Raw genomic sequence first — 25,410 nt, 5'->3', positions numbered from 1 at the left:
AGGTATGAATTAATCTTTAAAATTGAATCTATGTGTTTTTCTCTCCAATTAATCAACTAAGAGCCGAGCCACTGTTTATTTCTCTAGTTGCAGTAATTTTGGAGTTGTAATATCTTTTCTCTCTACCAAATTTAGGGACATTTGCATATTAAATTGTTTGTTCTATTTATTATCAGGTTGATCAAGGTTTTACTTTATGTTGCTCACGATTGGTTTCGTTAGACTTTTGTTGTTGTTGTTTTGATTCTTGGTTTGTTATATGTTCAAGGGCTTTGATATTGAGTTTTTTTTTTGTGAAAATTGATTTGGGATTTGTAATTGTAGACGATAAAATCTACCCGAAAATATTGCTGAGATGTTGAGCCATTGAGAACCTCGAATTCCTATAGAGAGACACGAAAACGAACGTGAAGTACTTGGGGACACTGGTGTGATGTCTGTCGTAAGCACTATGATGCTCTAGTGAACAAGGTTATGACGAAAAATTGAGCGGAAATAAGGGTAAGAAAGTTACCGTGTTTCAAGGCTAGGCAAACTATCTTCAATGCAGAAGGGTCAAAACTCGATTCTATGGCAAAGGACGGCTAAAGGCGGGGGAATTATGTGAGGCTTGCGTTTAGAATGCTTGGATTCTAGACTTTTTCTTCTTTTTCCTCTTCTTTTTCTTCTTTTTTAAGCCACTGACAACCTCGAATTCCGACAGAGAGGCACCAAAACGAACATGAAGTACTTGGAGACACTGGTGCGGTGTCTATCGTAGGCACTCCGATGCTCAAGTGAGCAAGGTTGTGACGAAAAACTGGGCGAAGATAAGGGTAAGGAAGGTTACCATGTTTCAAGGCTAGGCAACTATCTTCACCGTAAAAGGGTTGGAACTCAATTCTACGACAAAGGGCAGCTAAAGGCGGGTGAATTACGTTAGGCTTGCATTTAGATTGCTTGGATTCTAGAATTCTTCTTCTTTGCCGCCACGCCTCTCTCCACAATCTGCCACCAATTGTGTTCTGATTCATCAAAAGCCATGAATTAATAGAAAATTCTAAAGTTCATTTGGAAAATACCTTTGCCGGAGACCAGAAGAGGAAGAGATTGGTGAACCCACGAGACAAATTTCTACAAACAACTGGAGATGATGAATTGGCAAACGGTAGAAATCGACGAACTTTCCCCCAAATTTTACTCGCGTTTACACTTTACATAACCTAAATTAAATTTCAATTGAATTGTAAACTATAAAAGATGTCCCCATAATTTATTAAAAAAAATTATAACTTGATTCCAAGTTTCGGTTTTTGAAGGGGGGAACTGAAACAAAAACCGTACAATGATGGTTCCCCCACTCCAGGAACCAAAACTAACCCTGTGAGGGCTGATTCTGGTTCCTACTCAAAACTGGAACCCCTATTACCTGTCAGTTTTGGTTCTAATCGGTTCTTTTGCATACTCCTATTTATTACACTCCTACCCACATGTAGTACGTTACCACTCTTTTCTCCTTTCGATTTGAATAAAAACGTTAAACAAACAAATATTTCACGATTTTCTAGATAAAGAAAACGAAAATAAAACGCTAAAGTCATAAAACGAACAAGGCCTTAATCATATCAATGTTAATGTTACTTTTGTTGTAATTTCAATACAGACAACTTCCCCTAAATAGAAGTTATGCGTGAATGAATTTGTTATTTTTTTTTTTAATAACATTAAACAAAAAAGTCGAAAATAAATCTTCAATAATAAAAATCATTATTACATGGTAAATTTGTGTAAAGTTTCAATTTCAGAGGATTGTTTATACTATGTATTATTAAATAAGATTGAGTTGTAATTCCTTATAATTTAATATGAGATATTATGAATATTGTTTAATTTTATTAAACATTAAAAATAATACCGAATAAATTCATGGAACCAATTAATTGTAATAATCTTACCGGATTTTGAATCTGATATCTTGGCATTCTGCTATACGACATGGGCTCGTAAAATTTAGGAAAATATAAAAACTTCATAGACCTTAAATAGAAAATCGAAACTCAACGTTCAAGAATTGAAGCCAACCCATAACAAATTCTGAAGAAAATCTTTTATGGAAGGAATACACCAATCCTGATGCACTGTGAATGTGCAGCCACTTATCCTACTAAAACAATAAACTATTAACCAATAATATAATGCTCCGGTTAGCAACTGACCTTCATAAATAAAAGAATATTCCATTCACAATACAGAAGCAAGTTTAAATCTACAAAGTTACAACATAAAATTTCTTACACTATTAAATTATCATTTTACCGTTAATAATGTATGAATATTGGCATGTAATTCCTAGATGACAAGCCCACACATCTACTTGCACCTGAATCTATTTTGCCATTTCGGGCCGCAGATTTTTTTTCCCCAATTGTGAAATGAAAAGAGAAAACAATGACAGTGACAGTGACGGTTCCATCTTTCAGTAATTTTTACGCTTTCACAATCTTTTCCAAGCTTTGTGTATTTGTTAAAAAATTGAATACAACATTCTCGCAGACATGAAATCAGTAAATTCAAAAAGCTCAGTAATACTGACTTCTGACCTGTAGGGCATATTCAATCATGGCAAGTTACCGGAAGTGAGACCCATAGATTCTGCAAATTCTCTAGCAGCCACATTATCCGCTTGTACCTGCATTAATTGCAAATAACACATAGTTGGTGTCCACATAAAATTAAATGATGTATACTCAAGAGTATTGGTGTCGGCATAATATAAAATGATGCATACTCAAGAGTTATCCAATCCGTAATGGAAGTAACAAAAAAAAAAAAATCCCAAAAAAGGAAATACTAGTTTTTCAAAGTTGAATCCGAAATTTTTTAATTTAAAGTGATATAATAATAACAAAAAAAAAAAAATCCCAAAAAAGGTAAAACTAGTTTTTCAAAGTTGAATCCGAAATTTTTTAATTTAAAGTGATATAATAATTAATTGGAATGGGAAAAAAATTGATAGAATGACATACCAAGTGACATGATAGTGTCAATCAATTCACATTATTTGGGAAAAAAATTAGAGACAATTGAGAAGAGTAGCATTACTCTATAATTAAATTGGCATGGTTTCAGATTCATATAAAAACACCCAACTAATAACAACAATCGTAAAAATAGCCAGTTAGACATACCTGAAGGCGATGCAACAAATACATCAAAAAGAGATGTACAAATACCTGCAGAAGATTCCTCATTATTGTTATCATATAATTTATATTCATCGATATATATATATATATATGTTTGAAATAGATGTTGTAACTAAAAGGTGAACCACTCTTACAAGATAGAAAAGCAGGATTACACGTGCTGTTGGATACCGCCAAAGAAATCTTGTGGCCCTGACGGCCCCTGAGTCCAATAGTTTTGCTGCCTTCTGCAACTGCATGAACAGGTTGAAGCAAAATGTTAAAATGAAAAAAGGCCGAGTAAATCATGAGATACAAGATCAGGGATACCTGTACACTCGCTGCAGCCATGTGTCGGTGATGCAAGGGGAGTGGCCTGCAATAACCCGATTATAAGAAAAAACAGATTGAGGTGAAGTCCCAATACAGATGCAGAGACATTAGTGAACATATGTTTTCCAGATGAGGATGTACAGGTGGGTGGGTGGTGACATTTTAGTTCACTTTGATTTCACTCAGTTAATTTAATACCAGTAAAAAGTCCATTAAAAATAGAAATGTGTCTGCAGACCTGGAGAGGGGGCTGAATCAGAGGAGAAAGATCAAGACAGGAAAAGCCAACTAAAATTATTATATCATGGGCTTCAAAAAGTCCAAAAGTTGCACAAGGAAGATTCTAAGTCGTATCAAGTACCAGAGAAAGGAAGAGAAAATGCCACTACAGCAGAAAGTAGTAATGCCAGAAGATGTTATCGAACGACAACACTGCAACTAATCTAACTGATTGAGATTATAAAGAGCAGCCAAGGAAGCATTATCAATCTCACTAACATTTAGTTGCTTGGAAGTCTCAATCAGAATTTTCGAATGGAAGAAATAGTGCCAAATCCAAGTGGACAAGATTAAGCCTTTGCACAGTGCATCCAATAACTACCACCAAGTCATACTTCTAGCTTCCAACCCATTTTAAAAAAAAGTCATTGAGACCAACATACAATGAAATTCAGAAACAAGTAACATACTCAAGTGTCTTCATTTCTGTGTCTTCCTCCCAAGAAGACCATGCCCGGCGAGAAACTCTACTTCTTTCTGCCTCAACCTGATCAAGATAATGTTGACATCAAACAAAAACAAATTCAAAAAAGCAAAAATACTCCATACAATATGAGAAGCAAATCAACAGAAAAAAAAAAAGAAAAAAGAAAAAAAAAGATGATTACTTTAATCAAGCAGCATAAAATGCCAAAAACAGACCTGTGCTTCTTGAATACGTTTAATTTCCTTCTCCAATTGGAACTCTGCTGCAGCTTTTTCACTAGCCATGGTTTCTAGCTGTGTTTGCTTGTAGTACTGCATCAGATGACGATTATAGCTACAGAACTTTAAACATAATTATGGTACATTAACTGACTAGATAAGTTTAAGTTTATCTTACCAAGAGATCAGTTAGTTCACGGTAGCGTTTCTCTAGATCCATATGCTCCTGTTACAAGGCAACTAGAACCAATAAGATGACACTTGAGTAAACCATACAAAATCCTGCCAAACCCAGAAACTGATAAGGGAAATCACATGAACAATTGAATTTGACTTATATTTACTCATGTTAAATGTTATAGTTGATTGAAGGATAACATGATAAAATTAAACATCTACAACGGCATTTTTCAATTTCAAACAATAAATCTCTTGCTCCCTTCAAGGTTAGCACAATAAAAATAAAAAAAGAACCAAGCTTCAAATATCATTAATTGATTTGAGCCAGAAAACTTTCACTCTCTCCCTAGAACAAAGACAGGGAACTTGGTTTATGATGACTCATGATGCGAGAAAAAGCAAACAAAAACAAAGAACTTGATCTATGATGACTCATGATGTCGAAGAAAAGCACAACAAAATCAAAGAAGAAACTAGTCCTATAGTAATTCAACATTTTAAGACAGCAAAGGTCTCTCTCTCAATACAAAATTCAAATGCATACCTGAAACAAAATTAATACCTGTTCAAAAAAAGATTGGGATCACTTGATACAAAAACGTTTGCCTTTTATGATATAAAACCTATGAATTCATAAATATTTTACTTGTTCGTCACTTGGAGACCGCCAAACAACTGAGTGTCTCTTTTAGCTTCCAATTATAAGATGTTTGCACTCAAGGATATAAATAATCAGTTTTTATCCACTCATGATCATGCAATTTCTGCATCTGCAGATCTTCATTATTTGTATTTATTTATTTTGGTTAAAACTATAATTTAAAAAGAGAACAGGAAAAAGGGGAGGGGGTGACTGGCTCAGAGTCATTCCAACTTACTTATCACAAATCCAGAAAGAGTTAACTAAGTTACCAGCACAAGCAGATGTTTGTTATAGAAATTATTTGAACCTACACAATGCACTAAGGACATTTTAAACATAGAGCATTATGGTACATTTCAACTTTACAAGTTCATCACAACTTATAAAGAGAAATTGCACCAGGCAGTTAGTTGAAGCTATAACTAAAAACAAGGCCTAAACTAGACAATTGACAATGGTGACTTCAGCGAAACTACAAAATACATAACACTTTGTCAAGGTATTGGGCATTAAAAAAAAAAAAAAAAGTTCCAGGAAAGTTGGCACTCCATTGTCATGATGTCACAGATTCCTAAGCTGTTGGTGCCCCTAATTCAAGAATCAAAATGATTGATGATAAAAATAAACAAGGAAAAGCAAAGGCCTCAGATAAACCAGAGTGGTCACCTCTCGCGAATAATGCTCCGCATCCCTCTTCATGGCAGCCATTTCGACTCTCATTTTTTGCACTTGGGAATTACCAAAAAACAAAAAAAAAACAAAAAAAAATAGATGTTGTAACTAAAAGGTGAACCACTCTTACAAGATAGAAAAGCAGGATTACACGTGCTGTTGGATACCGCCAAAGAAATCTTGTGGCCCTGACGGCCCCTGAGTCCAATAGTTTTGCTGCCTTCTGCAACTGCATGAACAGGTTGAAGCAAAATGTTAAAATGAAAAAAGGGCGAGTAAATCATGAGCTACGAGAGCAGGGATACCTGTACGCTCGCTGCAGCCATGTGTCGGTGATGCAAGGGGAGTGGCCTGCAATAACCCGATTGTAAGAAAAAACAGATTGAGGTGAAGTCCCAATACAGATGCAGAGACATTAGTGAACATATGTTTTCCAGATGAGGATGTAAAGGTGGGTGGGTGGTGACATTTTAGTTCACTTTGATTTCACTCAGTTAATTTAATACCAGTAAAAAGTCCATTAAAAATAGAAATGTGTCTGCAGACCTGGAGAGGGGGCTGAATCAGAGGAGAAAGATCAAGACAGGAAAAGCCAACTAAAATTATTATATCATGGGCTTCAAAAAGTCCAAAAGTTGCACAAGGAAGATTCTAAGTCGTATCAAGTACCAGAGAAAGGAAGAGAAAATGCCACTACAGCAGAAAGTAGTAATGCCAGAAGATGTTATCGAACGACAACACTGCAACTAATCTAACTGATTGAGATTATAAAGAGCAGCCAAGGAAGCATTATCAATCTCACTAACATTTAGTTGCTTGGAAGTCTCAATCAGAATTTTCGAATGGAAGAAATAGTGCCAAATCCAAGTGGACAAGATTAAGCCTTTGCACAGTGCATCCAATAACTACCACCAAGTCATACTTCTAGCTTCCAACCCATTTTAAAAAAAAGTCATTGAGACCAACATACAATGAAATTCAGAAACAAGTAACATACTCAAGTGTCTTCATTTCTGTGTCTTCCTCCCAAGAAGACCATGCCCGGCGAGAAACTCTACTTCTTTCTGCCTCAACCTGATCAAGATAATGTTGACATCAAACAAAAACAAATTCAAAAAAGCAAAAATACTCCATACAATATGAGAAGCAAATCAACAGAAAAAAAAAAAGAAAAAAGAAAAAAAAAGATGATTACTTTAATCAAGCAGCATAAAATGCCAAAAACAGACCTGTGCTTCTTGAATACGTTTTATTTCCTTCTCCAATTGGAACTCTGCTGCAGCTTTTTCACTAGCCATGGTTTCTAGCTGTGTTTGCTTGTAGTACTGCATCAGATGACGATTATAGCTACAGAACTTTAAACATAATTATGGGACATTAACTGACTAGATAAGTTTAAGTTTATCTTACCAAGAGATCAGTTAGTTCACGGTAGCGTTTCTCTAGATCCATATGCTCCTGTTACAAGGCAACTAGAACCAATAAGATGACACTTGAGTAAACCATACAAAATCCTGCCAAACCCAGAAACTGATAAGGGAAATCACATGAACAATTGAATTTGATTTATATTTACTCATGTTAAATGTTATAGTTGATTGAAGGGTAACATGATAAAATTAAACATCTACAACGGCATTTTTCAATTTCAAACAATAAATCTCTTGCTCCCTTCAAGGTTAGCACAATAAAAATAAAAAAAGAACCAAGCTTCAAATATCATTAATTGATTTGAGCCAGAAAACTTTCACTCTCTCCCTAGAACAAAGACAGGGAACTTGGTTTATGATGACTCATGATGCGAGAAAAAGCAAACAAAAACAAAGAACTTGATCTATGATGACTCATGATGTCGAAGAAAAGCACAACAAAATCAAAGAAGAAACTAGTCCTATAGTAATTCAACATTTTAAGACAGCAAAGGTCTCTCTCTCAATACAAAATTCAAATGCATACCTGAAACAAAATTAATACCTGTTCAAAAAAAGATTGGGATCACTTGATACAAAAACGTTTGCCTTTTATGATATAAAACCTATGAATTCATAAATATTTTACTTGTTCGTCACTTGGAGACCGCCAAACAACTGAGTGTCTCTTTTAGCTTCCAATTATAAGATGTTTGCACTCAAGGATATAAATAATCAGTTTTTATCCACTCATGATCATGCAATTTCTGCATCTGCAGATCTTCATTATTTGTATTTATTTATTTTGGTTAAAACTATAATTTAAAAAGAGAACAGGAAAAAGGGGAGGGGGTGACTGGCTCAGAGTCATTCCAACTTACTTATCACAAATCCAGAAAGAGTTAACTAAGTTACCAGCACAAGCAGATGTTTGTTATAGAAATTATTTGAACCTACACAATGCACTAAGGACATTTTAAACATAGAGCATTATGGTACATTTCAACTTTACAAGTTCATCACAACTTATAAAGAGAAATTGCACCAGGCAGTTAGTTGAAGCTATAACTAAAAACAAGGCCTAAACTAGACAATTGACAATGGTGACTTCAGCGAAACTACAAAATACATAACACTTTGTCAAGGTATTGGGCATTAAAAAAAAAAAAAAAAGTTCCAGGAAAGTTGGCACTCCATTGTCATGATGTCACAGATTCCTAAGCTGTTGGTGCCCCTAATTCAAGAATCAAAATGATTGATGATAAAAATAAACAAGGAAAAGCAAAGGCCTCAGATAAACCAGAGTGGTCACCTCTCGCGAATAATGCTCCGCATCCCTCTTCATGGCAGCCATTTCGACTCTCATTTTTTGCACTTCCGCCTGCAATTAAACCAGCAATCAAGTCATACCAAAAAAATCCTTAAATTAGCCAGGAAAAACAATGTAAAGTTGAAAATTTATTTTTTGATAGGCAAGTTATCTTATTTATTTAATCGAACAAACTCTGGCATAGAAATCTCTATAGATATTAGCATAAAATCTCAAAACCTATTTTAGAAATCAAGCAACAACTACTTGCCTCCAAAGAAGAAAGCTTGCTCTCAGCATCTCTCTGGCCTTGGCGTGCACGTTCCACTTCATCTTGCCATGCCTGCATCTTAATGTTTAAGACTTCTCAGTGATACTAATGTAACAGATCCCCAAGGGGATAGCGGGATAGCCTAGGCGGTCAAATCCCCCTCAGACCAATTTTTCTTTTGTTGGGGGAAGGATAATGTAACAGATGACAGCATATCATAACTAGTATCACTTTTGGTACACTATACATCAGAATTATAAGAACTTATTTTTAATTGTTGAACTTGAGCAGATCAAACTGGAGACACAGACCCCATAATAACATAGAGCAAAAATAGAAAATGAGGTTCATATACAGTAAATTCTAATTTCTAACAATATAAAATTCTAGAAAAATGCATTAGTTCATGAATAATAATTATTAGTCATAAACTGAGGAACTGGGAATTATTTCTTCATAAAACATCAATTTTCCCAGGAGTACGAAAATCTCTTGCTACAACTTATATCCAAAGAATTCAACTTACAGATTTCCAGTTCACACCGTTTCATTATTTACCTGAATCACTTGATTTGCTTCATCAGGGGACTTCTTTTGTCCACGGCGAGCACGAGCTTCCATATCTTGCAGTTCTTGATTTAATGTTGCACATTCAAGCTGATGGCATATAGTGATAATTATTCAGGAAGTTTCAAACTGTAGATTTATCAAATAGGTGGAAAATAACCGTTTACAGAATGGTTATTAACCATGTGTCTACATACCTCAAGTACCGCTACCTTCTGCTCAAGGTCCCCCACCTTTGCTGTCCTCTCATCTGCAACTCTCTGAATGGGGAAGCATTTATAATATTCGATGAAGATAATATAAACTAATGCCAAAGAATAGGTGTCAAGTTCTACTGAGAAAAATAATAAATTGAACCATTTTATTTCCATCATCGTGACATTCTGAAATTCCAAAGTCTAGACAACATCCATTATGAAGCTAACACAGAATAGACTGTTGAATATGCTTAACAGAGACAGAGCAGCAGGAAGAATCAAACTGACTAGTAAAATGATCCTGAGACTGCAGAGGTTCATCAATAAGGAAACACTGAAAGGTGCAACACCAGTTGGAGGATATGTGATTAATTTTCCGGTTCTTTATTAAGATGGCATGAAAATAAATAAAGATTACCAAACTTATCATAACAAGTTAAAAGTTCCTATCAGTCTGTTAAAGATATTCTGATTATAAAATCCTTGTTAGTCATATACATGTGACAAATATTAACCTATAAATTAAGACCATATTCATACTTAGAATCTTCACTGCAGTACATAAGGCAGTAAAACTGAGTTACTTCAATACAGAAACTACTAAAAGCAGAGCATTGGGAATCAATTGAATGGGAAAATTTGCATGTATTGCAAGTGACAATTTCTCCCAATAATTAAACATGTAATTTTGGGATCTAAAATGATCCATATAATTTCTAGGGAGAGAATAGTCTATGTTCAATTTCCAACTGCATGAAATATGATAAGTTGAGGCAATCAACGTCTATGGATAAAAAAGCAAGACGTCTTGGCATTCATAATAATGGTAAAAATAGCCAAACACATAAAGTGCATTTGCATACCAAACCTACATTATTCACATTCTAGCGAAATAAGCATCCTTTGGCAGGAGAATCATGCACTATAATGAGGAAATGAGCCATAGCATGATAAATTCTTACATTACCTGCACCCTAGCAAGGGCTGTCGATGCCTCAACAGCTCTATGTTCCAGTTCCACTTCCCTTTCCATAGCAGCCTGTTTCACCATATAGAGATTTTAAATTGTGGGAAACTGACTGCAAATACATACATAAACAAATAGTCACCGGTCAGAACCATTTTGGTAGCATTATGTGCAGCACGTTCTTCTTCAGCTCTCCTTTCAGCAGAAGCAAGCTCCTCCCGTACAGCCTAATAAAGAAGTATAATCCTTAGTTATCTAATAGTCTGAAACAGAAAGAATGCTTACAAGGATATGCCAGTATTCATATCACAGATGCAATAAGTATGAAAAACCAACTAATTTACCTGCATCATCCTCGTCTCTGTTAATTCTCTATTTCTCATTATGGACTCCATGTTCATCTGAAAGCAATCAAGTTTATAAATGTCAAAACTAATTTACTAGATGGTAAATAAACATACAAAGAAAAATATATAATTCTAATTTAATATAAAGATAATACATAAAAAATTAAAATAAATCTTTGAAAGAAAGGACCCGTTCTCATGTGCACTACATAGTTTAACATTCCAAAATTTAAAAACAATTCTTAGATGAACCATTTCAAGCAGATGTATAAGATGCAGAATGGCCAGAAGTTTGATGAAGAATTTCACTCCGCGTAGACAGGATAAGGAAAAAGTGAAAAAAAGGATCATGAATCAATAACTGAACTGTACATGGGAAACATTACCAACCTGCAGCGAAGCCAGGTTTCCTTCAGATAAAGCAGCCTGTTTCTTTAGTGTATCTATAGAACTGACAAGCGCCTCAATTTCTGAGTTCTTCGCTGCTAAAGCCTCAGCCATGTTTGACTCCACTTTAGTTACTTCACTTTTAGAAGCAGATAATTCTTGCTGTAGCTGCTTTATTTGAGCCTCAAATGATCTACTCAGTTCTCTCTGTTAAGAAGCATTTTAAAATTATAACCAGCACTTCTGTGATGAAAGGAATAACACGTACAAACAAAGGTAACTTGAATGATCACTCAAATGATAAGATCGAAAGCAAATATGATGATTCACCTCCGCAACAAGAAGTTCCTCCAGCTGTGCATTTTCAGATTTGTACTCTTGAAGACGTGATGAAAGTCCAGCACAAACCTGAGCATTCATCAAATAAAGATTAACAGAAATCAAATTGCCAGGCCAATAGGAAAATAGGAAGGCTCCAAAACTTAGTCCTGGGATTAACCTAACACCTCTAGTTCGCACTTTCATAATAATAAATTAGTAAAGAAGTTCCTCGGTGGTCATACAAATTAATGTCTAATTTAGACCAAAAGCGGAGAGGAAATGAAGAAAACATGGAGGATCAGTTTGGAAGTAAGAAGCCCTTTTGACATCTCTTCATCTGCAAATAATTCTCAATGTGAAAACACACAGAAAAGGGGATGATATTTGGAAAGGAAAAAAGTGGATCTTCAGCATCCCAAATGAATTGGGCTTATTTAAAAAAGGCCATGTTCTTTGGAAGATCTTTAGGTCTGAATAAAGATTCCTTCAAAACAATTTGATTGCAAGGTCATTCCAAATTGGTAAAGTGTATTATGTATGAATGACTTAGGATGAACAGATACTATTAGTATAAACAAAAATGGAGAAAGAAATGGAGAGTCAACCAATAGGAAGTGATAAACGAAACTCAATTTGCTTTTATTATTTAAGCCATAAAGAGTCAGACAAAAGAACAGTCCAGATTATTTCCTACTTAATGCGTTGAAAGTAAAAAAACATGTGAATTCAGTTAGTACCCAACCAACTAACAATTCTAATCCAAGATGGACAAATTAAACAACAATTTCTACCCTGTAAAGCATTTTATCTCAGAAATTTTCAGTTCTTAAAAATAAACAGTCCACATAAATCATCACATTCTTACGCCCCTGCTCCATATTCACCAACTCCCTTTGAATAAAATAGTAATCCTTCTGTTCTTTAAAACAGTTCAGATAGAAGACTAATCTTTTCCAACAAACAACTGATTGTCAAATTCTTTTGTTCCTAAAAACAAGGTACATGAATTATGAGATCTTACCCGAGCCAACCTTGCTTCTTTTGACTGGCCAGTGGAAATTGCAGTTTTCAGCAATCCTTGAGCCTCCTCAAGTTGGTCCTGTACCTTCGTAGGCGGACTATCCATTTTGTGCTCCTGCTGCTTCTTCTGAGTCACAACAGTATCAACCTTAGAATCAACATCTTTCAATGGACTTCCACTATCAACAGGAGGCTCAACAACTACAGATAGAGATCTCTCATTATCTGTCTTCAGAGGAACATCAGCATCTTCTGATTTGATTTTTTCTCCAGCATCATTTGAATGATCTTCATTGGCAATCCCAATTTCTTTGGGAAGCAATGATGAAGGAGATTGTTCTACATGAACATCTGAAGCATTCTCATTGAGGAGCTCACCATTTGAAGTTGATACAGCAGTGTCTGCATCAGTAACAGTTACAGGAACTTCTGCAAGATCAGCATCATGTTTACCTGAAGCATTTGCTGGAGGCTCTGTCAAAGGAGTGCTGGGGGCGTCTTTTTCAATACCTTGCTCCTGCTCATTATTTGGGGTCTTACCACTAGGGGTCCTCTCATTTTCAACTGCTGAAGGAGCAGCCCTATCTCTGTCAGGTGTTAAATCTAACTGGAAATTTGTGTGAGCCTGCTCCTGTGCAATATCACCTATATTTTGAGATTCATTCGTGGAGAGTCTCTTTTGAGCCTGCAACTACCTATGTGTGAGTTAATGCACTTAATCACAGTCATTAGACATGAATAAACTTTAGACCACAACAAGATAGAAATATTCATGTTACCTTTGTCCTTGACTTTGTCCTCCTGGCTTGAGATCGTTGTCCGTTGGAAGCTTAAAATTAAAAAGAGAAAGATCAATGGTAAGACGACATGAAACAAAATATATTACAACACAAGAAAGTCAAGGCAACTTATATCTAGGCAATACAAAATACCACCATTTCTGCAATTACAATGTCATACATAAATTGAGTCACTTTTAACATTTCGTAGTATGGATGAAATCATATTTGTAACTCGAATGAAGTTTTTATGCTTTAAAATTAAAAGAAAGCATTAATTTTATATCAAAAATTCACCTTTCAACCAATTCAAAATTGTTTGAGAGCAATTATGGCTAAATTCAACCCAAACAATGAAGTTTGCTAAAGCTAGAGTCAGTTATACATGGATATTCAATTAAAAGCCAATGCTGCTTTGAAACTCAAAGCAAGTCCAAGCAAACATAAATTTCCATATTCACTAACTCCCAATTGTTTGCAGCCCTCCACAATCAATATGTCAACTCAGCAAATAACACCCATATGTGCCAAGGCTACGATTACCGTTAAGACAGAATTGCCAAAACAGCCATCAGGTGCTGTGCCAGTTAAGTATCCCCAGTTAAATTGATGTATCCATGAAAGAATCAAAATCCATTATAAATTCCAGACATCATCTAACTGTAATATTGAGAAATATAAATAAGATTCAGCCGACAAAAGATCTATACCTGGTGTCGGCGAATCAGATTGCTCATCTGCCAAATCACTGACAACCAGCTTTGCTCTTCGGTCTACGACTTCAAACAAATCTGAACCAAGAAAGAAAAAAAAAACAAAGCACTTCCATAAAGTAATAAATAAATTTAAATAAAAGTATTTTGATAAAGAAACAGAAAATCACATCAAAGATGTAGATAGTCTATAACTTGAAGATACATTGACAGATAGCATTTGTCAACAAAGAAGTTTATAACTTTCTCAAAACTATTTACAAGATTCTTAGTACAAACAACAAATTATCAGATCAATGTAGTAACCAAGCTTAATCTGCAATTTAATATTACAAATAGGTTCGTAATCTCACCAACCAACCTCGTATTTGATAGTAGCTTAAAGCCTTAATTCATTTCAATTAAGATTCACATCTAACAATCGAACAATTTACACAATAGATAACTAAATTTTCACAAATAGATTAGAAAAAGATGAGATTAATAAATGAAAGTTGATGCTGAATTGCAGACCTTCGGCAGCTTTGAGCCACGAAGCCATTGATTCTGAATCTCGAAGAATTCGTGCCCTAGAAAATGTGGATCAACGTGACGTCCATGCACCAGCGGGAAAATATGAAGAGAAGTGTAGGTTAAATGGGCAATAGCTGAAACTGAGACAAAATGATTTTGATTTAATGCTTAGATCAAAAGCGATTCGGTTGTTTAGAAAGAATGTGAATTTGAATTTGTTATGTGTGTATGAAGACATTAGTTAGTTGAGGGAAGGGTATGTTACAAGTTAGAAAGCGAGGAATTGAGTGATCTTGCTGTGCTTTCATGACTATGCTAGTGTGATGCTTTCGCTAATCTAGGCCGTCCAATTTGATGAGGTTTGATCAGCCGAGTGTCTCCCTCTTTGGCTGTTTCGTTTCTACTTTCTGCCCTATGTAGAGTACTTTGATCCCTTCAACATGTAATTTTGTTTTGATACTAGTAATCTGATCTGAACTATGGAAAATAGGTTTTCAAATTGCTCATTATTGTAAAGAATTATGGATCTCTCACCATACTATTGCCCCCTCTTGACACATGGCAAAGGTTGGTATCAATTTGTGGCACCTAATGGCTAAATGGCAAGATTTGATTGGCTTGGGGGTGGCAAGAATTACCATATAAACCCTTCCTCTCCTTTGTAATTCTTGTGTACTAAAGTGAGACGATAACAAATTTCAGCCCCTTGGCCGTTCTCCCACTTCAGTAGTCCCTTATCTTTCATTAGTTATGTATTAGTCCTTATAATTGTCTTATATTTCGTAATTATTACAATACATTATTAGCACGACCAGCTTATCAAGTGTAACGATGCAGGCCTACTGAAAGTACTTATTTTTTACCCTACAAATGTTATTTAATTCCTGTTTCCGCCTTTATGACTAGATTTATTTATTATCATTAAATTCCACGTATTTTCAATCTCACATGTGTTCCTTAATCTTTGTTCCTACCTTTATGGTTAGATCTATTCATTATTATTAAATTCTGCCTCCATGGTCAGATTTATTTATTACTGTTAAATTCCACCTTCATGGTCGGATTTACTTATTACTGGATCTATTTATTGTTGTTAAATTCCGTCTTCATAGCTGGATCTATTTATTATTACTAAATAACGCCTTCATGGATGGATCTATTTATTATTACTAAATAACGCCTTCATGGATGGATCTATTTATAATTGTCATTTTATTTATCGATTCTTTATAACTATCACATTTTATATTTCATTTGTTAGTTTTGGATGCTTGAATGCATCCCATGACATGCATCCAGAAGATGCAGAACTAATTACATTACTCTTATTAATGAATAGTTCTCAGAAATGTCGAACCTTGTGAAGCTCCGGTATAAGGCCTTGAGACTAGATGGAAAAAACTATGATGAATGGGCCTTAGACACTACTCTCCATCTGGAATCTATGAAACTGGGTGAAGTCATTAAGGAAGGAAACATTACGTCCCTGCAGGACAAATCAAAGGCTATTATTTTCCTTCGGCATCATATCCAAGAAGGGCTACGGGCTGAGTATAAGGATAAAAAAGATCCACTCCAATTGTGGACTAATTTGAAGGAGAGATTTGAACATAACAAATCAGTAATACTCCCAATGGCTCAGTATGATTAGACTCATTTACGTCTACAAGACTATAAATCTGTCGGTGCATATAATTCTGCTTTATTTGGGATTGTCTCCAAATTAAGAACATATGGAGAGAAAATAAATGAAGAAAATATGTTGGAAAAAACATTTTCCACTTTCTACCCCTCCAATATGCTCTTGCAGCAGCAATACAGGGAGCGTAACTTTAAGAAATATTCTAAATTAATTTCTTGTTTACTTGTGGCTGAGCAAAATAATGAATTGTTGCTAAGAAACCACCAAACTCGCCCCACTGGTTCCCAACCGTTCCCTGAAGTGAACGCAACGACTAGTAGTAAGGTGGAGGGTTGGTCGAGGTCGAGGTCATGGGCGAAATAACTATCGACCCAAAGGTGATCATAACAAGAAATTTCAGTCGCCCCACCAAAAGTGGAGCAAGACTAAATCAAAAAATGAAAGAAGCCACCCACAGATCAAGAATAATGAAAACAAGTGCTATATATGTGCAGGAAATGACCATTGATCACGTACCTACCGTACGCCTAAGCACTTGGTGGAATTGTATCAAGCATCGATTAAGAAAAAAAAAAAGATAGAGACAAATCTAACTAATGCCCCTGAGTCAAATCATATTGATAAATTTGATCTGATTGGCCTTAATGTCTCAGATTTCTTTGGAGATGCTGATATGGAATATTAGAGTCGTTTTGAAAATGCCTGTGATTTCCAAGATTTATGTAACTTTTGTCATGTTTTTGAACCATGTATTTTTTATGAGTATTTTTGTCTTGTTTATACCCCTTTAAGTTATGTAAACACCCTCACTAATGTAAAAAATTGTTTTCTTTAAAGGATGAAATTAAAAAATGAAACATCGATATCCAATAATGATGGAGACATATGTATAGTAGACAATGCAACGACGCACACCATCCTTCGAGATAGAAAATATTTTTCAGATTTAACATTTACCGAAGGTAAAGTAAATACCATATCAAGGTCTATAAACATAATTGAGGTCTCTGGAAGAGCAACACTCATGTTACCAAGCGGAATTAAATTAAGTATCCATGATACTTTATATTCTAGCAAATCCAGAAGAAATTTGCTTAGTTTCAAAGATATACGATTGAATGGATACCACATTGAAACTTTAAGTGAAAAGGATGGAGAGTTTTTATGCATCACTGCTAATATTTCATGCCAGAAGCATGTACTAGAGAAGCTCTCTGCTTTCTCATCGAGGTTATATTACACATTCTTGAAGAATATTGAAGTCTATACAGTTATGAACCAAAAGTTCATTGATCCTGAACTTTTTAAAATTTGGCATGACCGTCTTTGTCACCTAGGATCTACTATGATACGTAGGATCATAGAAAACTCACATGGGTACCCATTAAGGAACCTGAAGATTCTATCACCTAATGAGAGTGTTTGTATTGCTTGCTTACAAGGTAAATTAACACTTAAGCCATCCATCACTAAAGTTGGTGTAGAATCCCCATCATGTTTACAAATAATTCATGGGGACATATGTGGACCTATGCATCCACCAAATGGACATTTTTGCTACTTTATGGTACTGATTGATGCATCGGCACGATGGTCACATGTTTGTCTACTATATACCTGTAATGTTGCCTTTGCTAGATTGCTAGCACAAATTATCAAATTACGGGCATACTTTCCAGATTACCCAATTAAAGCAAAATGTCTCGACAACGCTGGTGAGTTTACGTTAAAGACATTTGATGACTATTGTACAGCAATAGGAATTGTTGTTGAGCACCCAGTACCACATGTACATGCCCAGAATGGTATGGCAAAGTAATTTATAAAGCATATCCAATTAACTGCAAGAATTTTGCTACTACTTACACAATTACCGAAGTCTACCTGGGCTTATGTTGTTTTACATGCTACAGTGTTAATTCACCTAAGACCCATAGCATATTATCAATACTCTCTAATACAACTTGTATTTGGACACCAGGCTAATATATCGCATTTAAGAACTTTTGGTTGTGCTGTGCAAGTTCCAATTGCACCCCCTCAACAAACCAAAATGGGACCCTAATGTCGTTTGGGAATATATGTTGGCTATGACTCACCATCCATCATCAAATATCTTAAGCCTCTGATAGGTGATCTATTTACTGCACGTTTTGCGGATTGCCATTTTGATGAGACAATATTTCCTCCTTTAGAGGGAAAGATAAAGCCTCCTAAAGTGTAACGCCCAACATGGAGTTACATGATTTAATTTATGTTTTATAGCCCTTAGTTGATTTTTTGTTAAAGTTATTTTAAGAGAATATGAAGAAAATGTCTTAAACTTGTATTAAGGGTAAAATAGTCTTTTCACTCAAAATTAGTTGAAATTGTGGGGAGTGAAAAGAGATAGAATTTCATAGAGCATACAATAAAAATGAGGGCATTATGGTATTTCTAAGAAAGAGTAAGGGCAAAATGGGAAAGTATGGTTATAAAATAAAATGTTAAGGGTTTGAAACCCTTATTTCTCTCATTCCACCGCCACTCTCCTTCTCCATTTTCTCTCAAATTTTCACTCAATTCTCTAAGGATTTTGAGGGATTTTGAGTGGATTTTAATAGGGTTTTGATCCTGGGCAACAAGAGGTAAGAATTCTTGCTCTTTATCTATGATTTATTTGTATAAAAGTTGAGTTCTTATGAAGTTTATGCTTAGGGTTAAGAGAAGATTTGAATCCAACAAGAGTGGAGAGCTTAGTAGAGATTACTCAAGTATAAGGTAAGTAAATTCCACTCAAAATCCAACTTAAGTTAAAGTTTATCAATTGTGTAGAGATTTCTTTAAACATGTATATGTTAAGATTATTGAGAAATTGAGATGAGACTGATGATTATTTATGCTTGTTGTTGGATATATTTGAGTATGAGAAGTGTATGTGATGGTATGATGATGGATTGAAATTGGAAGAATTGGAGAAAACTTTTGGGAGTGTTTTTGCCGTGTAGGTATGGTGATGATACAAGAGAGTTTTTCTCTCAATTTGGATGGTTTAAGAAACAAATAGAATGATAATTAAATTAGGGTTTGTATATGCACATTTATTGTTTGATGAAATGCCTAAGAGAAGTATGAGTATGAGTAGAAACTTTAATTTGATGCAACATTGCATATTTGCATTTCATGAGTGCATTTAAGTAAGAATTCTAAGCATGAACCATCCATATGCATATATTTGTGTATGTGTAATAACTTAAGAAAGAATAAAGAAATTTAAGAATAAAACACTTTAAGAGTAAAGAGAAAGAATAAGCATTAAAGAATTAGAGAAAGAAAAAAAAAATATTAAAGAAGAGAAAAGAATAGGTTGGTGTGATGGGGAACCGTGAGTGTTAAGAAGAAATTCTCACATACACGCCACCTTAATTGAGTGGCATAAGAAGAAGAAGAGTTGTACGACCCATAAGAGTGTATGTGGATGAGGGTTGTACCAAGAAGAATTCCTACATGCACGCCACCTTAAATGAGTGGCCTAAGAAGAAAGAATAATTTGAACGGTCTATAAGAGTGCATGTGGATGAAGACTGTACTCACTCACATGGCCAAGGTTCCAAATCCATACATCAACCGAGTCCGATCGACAAAGAATAAGAAAAGAAAGAATGGGAAAGAATAAGAATAAGAAAGAATGAGAAGGCTTGAACAAGCAAAGAAAAGAAAAACAAGAAAGAAAAGAGAAGCTTGAGCAAGCAAGAATAGAAAGAAAAGAAATAGAAAGAAGAAAGAAGAAAGAAAATGCATTTTTTTTATGCATTATTGCATATGCATTTCATTCATGCATATTACCATGTATTCCACCATGGTTAGAAAGAATAGAAAGAAAGAGCAGAGAGAAGGAAAGAATAGCGAGAATTAGAAAGAAGAAAAGAGAAAGAACTAAGAATGAAAGAAAGAGGAAAATAATTAAGGAAAGAATCAAAGAAGGAGAAGAGTTAAGGGATTTACTTACTGAGCATTTTTATGCTCACCCCATTGTTTTTCCATGTTTTTGTAGAAAATAGGTGAGCAGCGGTCAGAAGGGAGTCGACAAGCGGAGATAATTGGCATTACTATCCACCGTTACTAAGTTTTTGTACTTGTTGTTTTAGTATATGTAAAGAATTATATTTTATAAGTAAAGAAAAATTTGGGCCCAACTATTTTCATATGTTAATTATGTATGTTTTCATTGTATATGTGATAAAGTATACTAGTAGGAAGAAGTCACTACATAAAGTAAGGTCTGAACTTTCCTAGAAAGTGAATTTTATGTCTCATTTAGATCCTCGCACATCTCAATCTAAAGTTGAAGTACAAAGAATAACATATTTGCAAAATATTGCCAACCAGATGCCTGATGCATTTATAGATGTAGCAAAGATAACGATATCATACATTCCTGCTGTCAATACACCAACAAGGATTGATGTTACCAATGAACAATCCATGCGAGCAGCGATTGATTCATCTATTACATGCTAGAAGCATGGTAGGCCTGTTGGAGCCAAGGACAATGTTCTTAGGAAACGAAAGGCACATAATCAAATAGGTGTCAATATTGACAATACTTGAATAATTGACAATTCTATATTTTCTAAACTAACTCCAGAAGAGTTAACAGTCCCTAAAAGGACACAAGCCCCTGAAAAGGAAGAAATCCCTGAAGGAATGCAAAAACATAGAAATGAAGAAATTTCTATAAATTATACTTAATCTAGAGAAATGTGGAATCGTGAGACAACTATTGTCGCTAACATATTCTCATACACAGTAGCTAGTGAAATTATAAATGATGAGTTTGAGTCACATTCTGTTGATGAATGTCGACAAAGACATGATTGGCCAAAATGGGAAAAAACAATTCAAGCAGAATTAACCTCCATACCAAAATGTAATGTATTTGGACCTGTAGTCCAAACGCCTAAAAATGCAAAACCCGTGGGATATAAATGGGTATTCACAAGGAAACGAAATGAGAAAAATGAGTTTGCTAGGTATAAGACCAGACTAGTGGCTCAAGGTTTCTTGCAGAGACCTGCAATTGACTTTGATAAGACATATTCACCAGTGATGGATGCTATCACATTTCAATACTTGATTAGTTAATCAGTCTCAGAAGGACTTGATATGTGTCTTATGGACATTGTCATTGCGTATTTGTATGATACACTGGATATTGATATCTATATGAAAATCCTTGAAGGATTCAAAGTGTTAGAAGCAAATAAAAGGAACATGCATTCAATAAAATTGCAAAGATCGTTATATGGGTTGAAACAATAAGGACGAATGTGGTATAATAGTCTCAGTGAATATCTTATGAAAGAAGGATACATCGATGATCCTGTATGCCCATGTGTCTTTATAAAAATGTCATAATCAAGATTTGCAATTGTGGCGGTCTATGTCGATGACATGAACTTAATAGAGACTCCTGAAAAGGTCATAAAAGTTGTTGAGTACTTAAAAAGAGAATTTGAAATAAAGGATCTGAGAAAACAAAGTATTGTCTCGACCTGCAGATCGAGCATTGTTCAGATGGAATTTTGCTCCATCAATCAAATTATACCAAAAAGATCCTTAAGTGATTTTATATGGATAAATCTCACCCCTTGAGTACCCCAATGGTTGTTCGGTCTCTTGATTCTAAAAAGGATTCATTTCGTCCTAAAGAAGACGATGAAAAGATACTTGGTCCTAAAGTACCGTATTCAAATACAATATGTGCATTATTATATTTGGTACAATATACGAGACCAGACATAGCATTTGCAGTGAATCTGTTGGCAAGATTTAGCTCTGCACCAACTCGTCGACATTAGGATAGGATCAAACATGTCTTTCGTTACCTCGATGGAACAAAAGACTTGGGATTATTTTATCCAAGGAAATCTATTAATGATCCTAAATTAGTTGACTATACAGATGCTAGGTACCTTTTTGATCCTCACAAACCTCGCTAGTAGATGGGATATGTTTTCACTCATAATGGTACAGTAATATCATGGCGCTTTACAAAACAGACATCGGTTGCTACTTCCTAAAGCCACTCCGAGATTCTTGCGCTTCATGAAACCAGCTGAGAATGCGTATGGTTAAGATCTGTCATCCATCATATTGAAAGTTCATGCAAATTATCATGTACCTCAAATGCTCCCACAATTATAAATGAAGACAATGCGACATGTATTGCACAAGTCAAGGGAGGATATATCAAATGAGACAGAACCAAACATATTTCACCGAAATTCTTTTACGCTAACGAACTTCAGCAAAATTGAGAGATTGATGTCAAACAAATAAACTCCAGTGATAATCTTGCAGATTTATTCACTAAGGCCTTATCGACATTAACATTTGAAAAGTTAGTGTATGGCATTGGTATGTGGCGACTCAATAAGTTACTAAATTAATTCTACCATTATGAGGGAGAGCACTGATCAAGAGGACTAGAGGAGCATCAATTAGGGGGAGTTTTTTTTTTTTTTTAGAAAGGTTTATTATACTTGACATATGTGCACTGTACTCTTTTTTCCTTGATCAGGTTTGGCCCTACTAGGTTTTCCTGACAAGGTTTTTAACGAGGCAGTATTCGACACGTCCAACACCATTATACAGTTCATCATGTAATTTTGTTTCTTTGCTTAAGGTTTTTGTCCCACTAGGTTTTTCCTAAGTAAAGTGAACTATAATTGTCCGTAAGTGGTGGATTTTATTTGGTGGAGATCTAAAGGGGAGTACTGTAAAGAATTGTGGATCTCTCACCATTTGACACATTTGATCATACTATTGTCACCTCTTGACACATGGCAAAGGGTGGCACCTAGTGGCTAAATGGCAAGATTTGATTAGTTTGGGTGGTGGCATGAATTACTATATAAACTCTTCCTCTCCTTTGTAATTCTTGTGTACTAAAGTGAGAAGATAATAAATTTTGGCCCCTTTGTTGTTCTTCTATTTCAATAGTCCCTTATCTTTCATTAGTTATGTATTAGTCTTTATAATTGTCTTATATTTCGTAATTATTACAATACTGATGTATATTTTATTTTATTTTGGTTTTAAGTCAATCAAATATAAAATGGATAAAGGACTCTAAAGTTGAGTACCTGATCTCACTGAGAATGCAACATTTGGTAAATGGTACTATAGTTTGGTTTGTTCGGTGAGCAGGGCTCCAGGCTAGCATCCCAGGCCCATGACTATTCCCAAGTCCACCAAAAATTTTAAACAAACCAAAGTCCAAGTTGGATAATGGATATCTTGTTTTGTCTTTTAATTTCTAGTCGAGTACAAAACCCAGTTTAGAATTAACAAAACCCATCCATACTTAGTGTTTTGAAGGCCATTGGATTGATTTTGTTTGTTTCTCACTCACTGATATGTGTCTTCTCACTGTGATAGGTTTTTCCAAATCTTTAGAAAGGAGTTATTAATGGATGTGTTCTTGATACTATTAATTTGGTTATAAAAAATACGGAATATGTAATGATAGCGTAGTTTGTACTACATGTATGCATTTATTTATTACTGGTTTTAATGTCAAATCATAGTATTGGTTTCATGTCGTTTTTCCATTTCTAATTCAAGCACTGGAATCGCATTTTGACAAAAATGTCACACCACCGATATTTTCTCATCTCCCATCATCATCCTTCAAACTGATGTATTTTCTTTAATTTGTCCGCACATGGATGCACACCTGCAAAGAATGGCTTTCTAAAGGGTTAACGACTACCTTTTCAAAAAAAAAAAAAAAAAAAAAAAAAAAAAAAATTAATGCAAATTTCTACTCGCAAACTTTAAAACAATATTTTAATATTAAACACAAATTTTATTAGTATTTTCGTTGCGATAAAGGTAAGATGATCAAAATTTGTTATAGTGAGCAAAATGATCAATAAACATTTTAGCTATAAGGAAAGAAGAAAGAAAAAAAAGGAATCACAACCAATGGTTTTTGCCATTTTTGGTAAGTCCAATGTCCAAAATCACTTCTGAAACCACCACAAAATCCCCACATCTCTTCAACAAACCCAAGTCTCCATTTTCTGTTATCACTCACCATTTCCCACCCACACCTCCATTGCGCACCCAACTCTTCAAGCCAGATTTTCAGTTGATTTCTTTGCCATAAATTCCCCCATACCCACCATCACACTCCCACAACCCACTCTACAAAAACCTTACCTCCATCACTATCCCTTGCTTGCCGATCGCCAGCCATGCACCGCGCGACCTTTCAACTTCTAGGCCGATTTTTTATCGTTATGGTGTCGAAAATTCCTCCTGAAACCACCACCAGAATCCCCATCCTCTCTTCTCCAATACCCCTAACCCCATTTGCTCGCCGATCGTCGCCGTCTTCTTCCTAGGGTTTCAATCACATTATGAACTTGGGGTGTGCTTTTCTGGTCGATTCTGCAATCGGAAATCATCCCTCACCCTAGGGTTTTTTTAGTTTTGATTAGAGAAAGAGAGAAGGGTATTTTAAAAAAATCATTGTATTTCCCACCCAAACCAGAGGCGAACATAATAGTTGGATAGTAAAGAGATATTTTAAAAGTTTGAACGTGGGAAAGTGTCATTAAGCTTTTTTTCGGGTGGGAAAAAGTAGTTAACTCCTTTCTAAATTGTTCAAATTTCCTCATCTTTGAACCCTTCATTTAAAAAACCAGAGTGGAATTTCATAAAGACAGGATCAAAATTGTTGAAAAAAATTCCAAAAAAAATGAACTCTGTGACCAAACATAAAGTATTTATATGAAATTGGATATATATCATTCTTTTAAGAAATTGGAGATAAAGATTAGAGACTTTGATATCAATAGAAATGCATGTGTGATGTGTCAATTGATATCCAATCTAGGTTTCACCTAATTATAACCTTTAGATTTACAACTTTACAATTATAAAAAATGCGTGTTATGCAAATTGAATGTTGACGTGGATATGCAGAGTTATCAAACTAATTATAATTCATTAACACAAAATATGCAGAGCCTTATCAAATAGCACTAATAAACGACCCAAT

The 25,410-nt window shown here is 34.9% G+C and overlaps 1 protein-coding gene across 1 annotated transcript; it reads right to left on the bottom strand.

Moving 5' to 3' along the window:
• Positions 1-2,596: 2,596 nt before the first annotated feature.
• LOC116108548 (golgin candidate 1) lies at positions 2,597-15,069 on the bottom strand. Its single transcript, XM_031394785.1, has 20 exons — positions 14,717-15,069; positions 14,201-14,281; positions 13,491-13,540; positions 12,713-13,402; positions 11,701-11,778; positions 11,374-11,577; positions 10,981-11,037; positions 10,789-10,863; positions 10,637-10,708; positions 9,670-9,732; positions 9,464-9,562; positions 8,906-8,983; positions 8,638-8,706; positions 7,327-7,374; positions 7,146-7,241; positions 6,914-6,990; positions 6,222-6,267; positions 6,047-6,145; positions 3,168-3,212; positions 2,597-2,668 (listed from the first exon to the last, which is right to left on the bottom strand). Exons 1-20 carry the CDS (start codon positions 14,742-14,744, stop codon positions 2,597-2,599), a joined length of 2,127 nt encoding a protein of 708 aa, XP_031250645.1. The 5' UTR covers positions 14,745-15,069.
• Between the last annotated feature and the right edge of the window lie 10,341 nt (positions 15,070-25,410).

This window comes from Pistacia vera, unplaced genomic scaffold, assembly GCF_008641045.1.
Source record: "Pistacia vera cultivar Batoury unplaced genomic scaffold, PisVer_v2 Contig566, whole genome shotgun sequence".
NCBI classification, from domain to species: Eukaryota; Viridiplantae; Streptophyta; class Magnoliopsida; order Sapindales; family Anacardiaceae; genus Pistacia; species Pistacia vera.
This window is presented reverse-complemented; position numbering and strand designations above follow the sequence as displayed.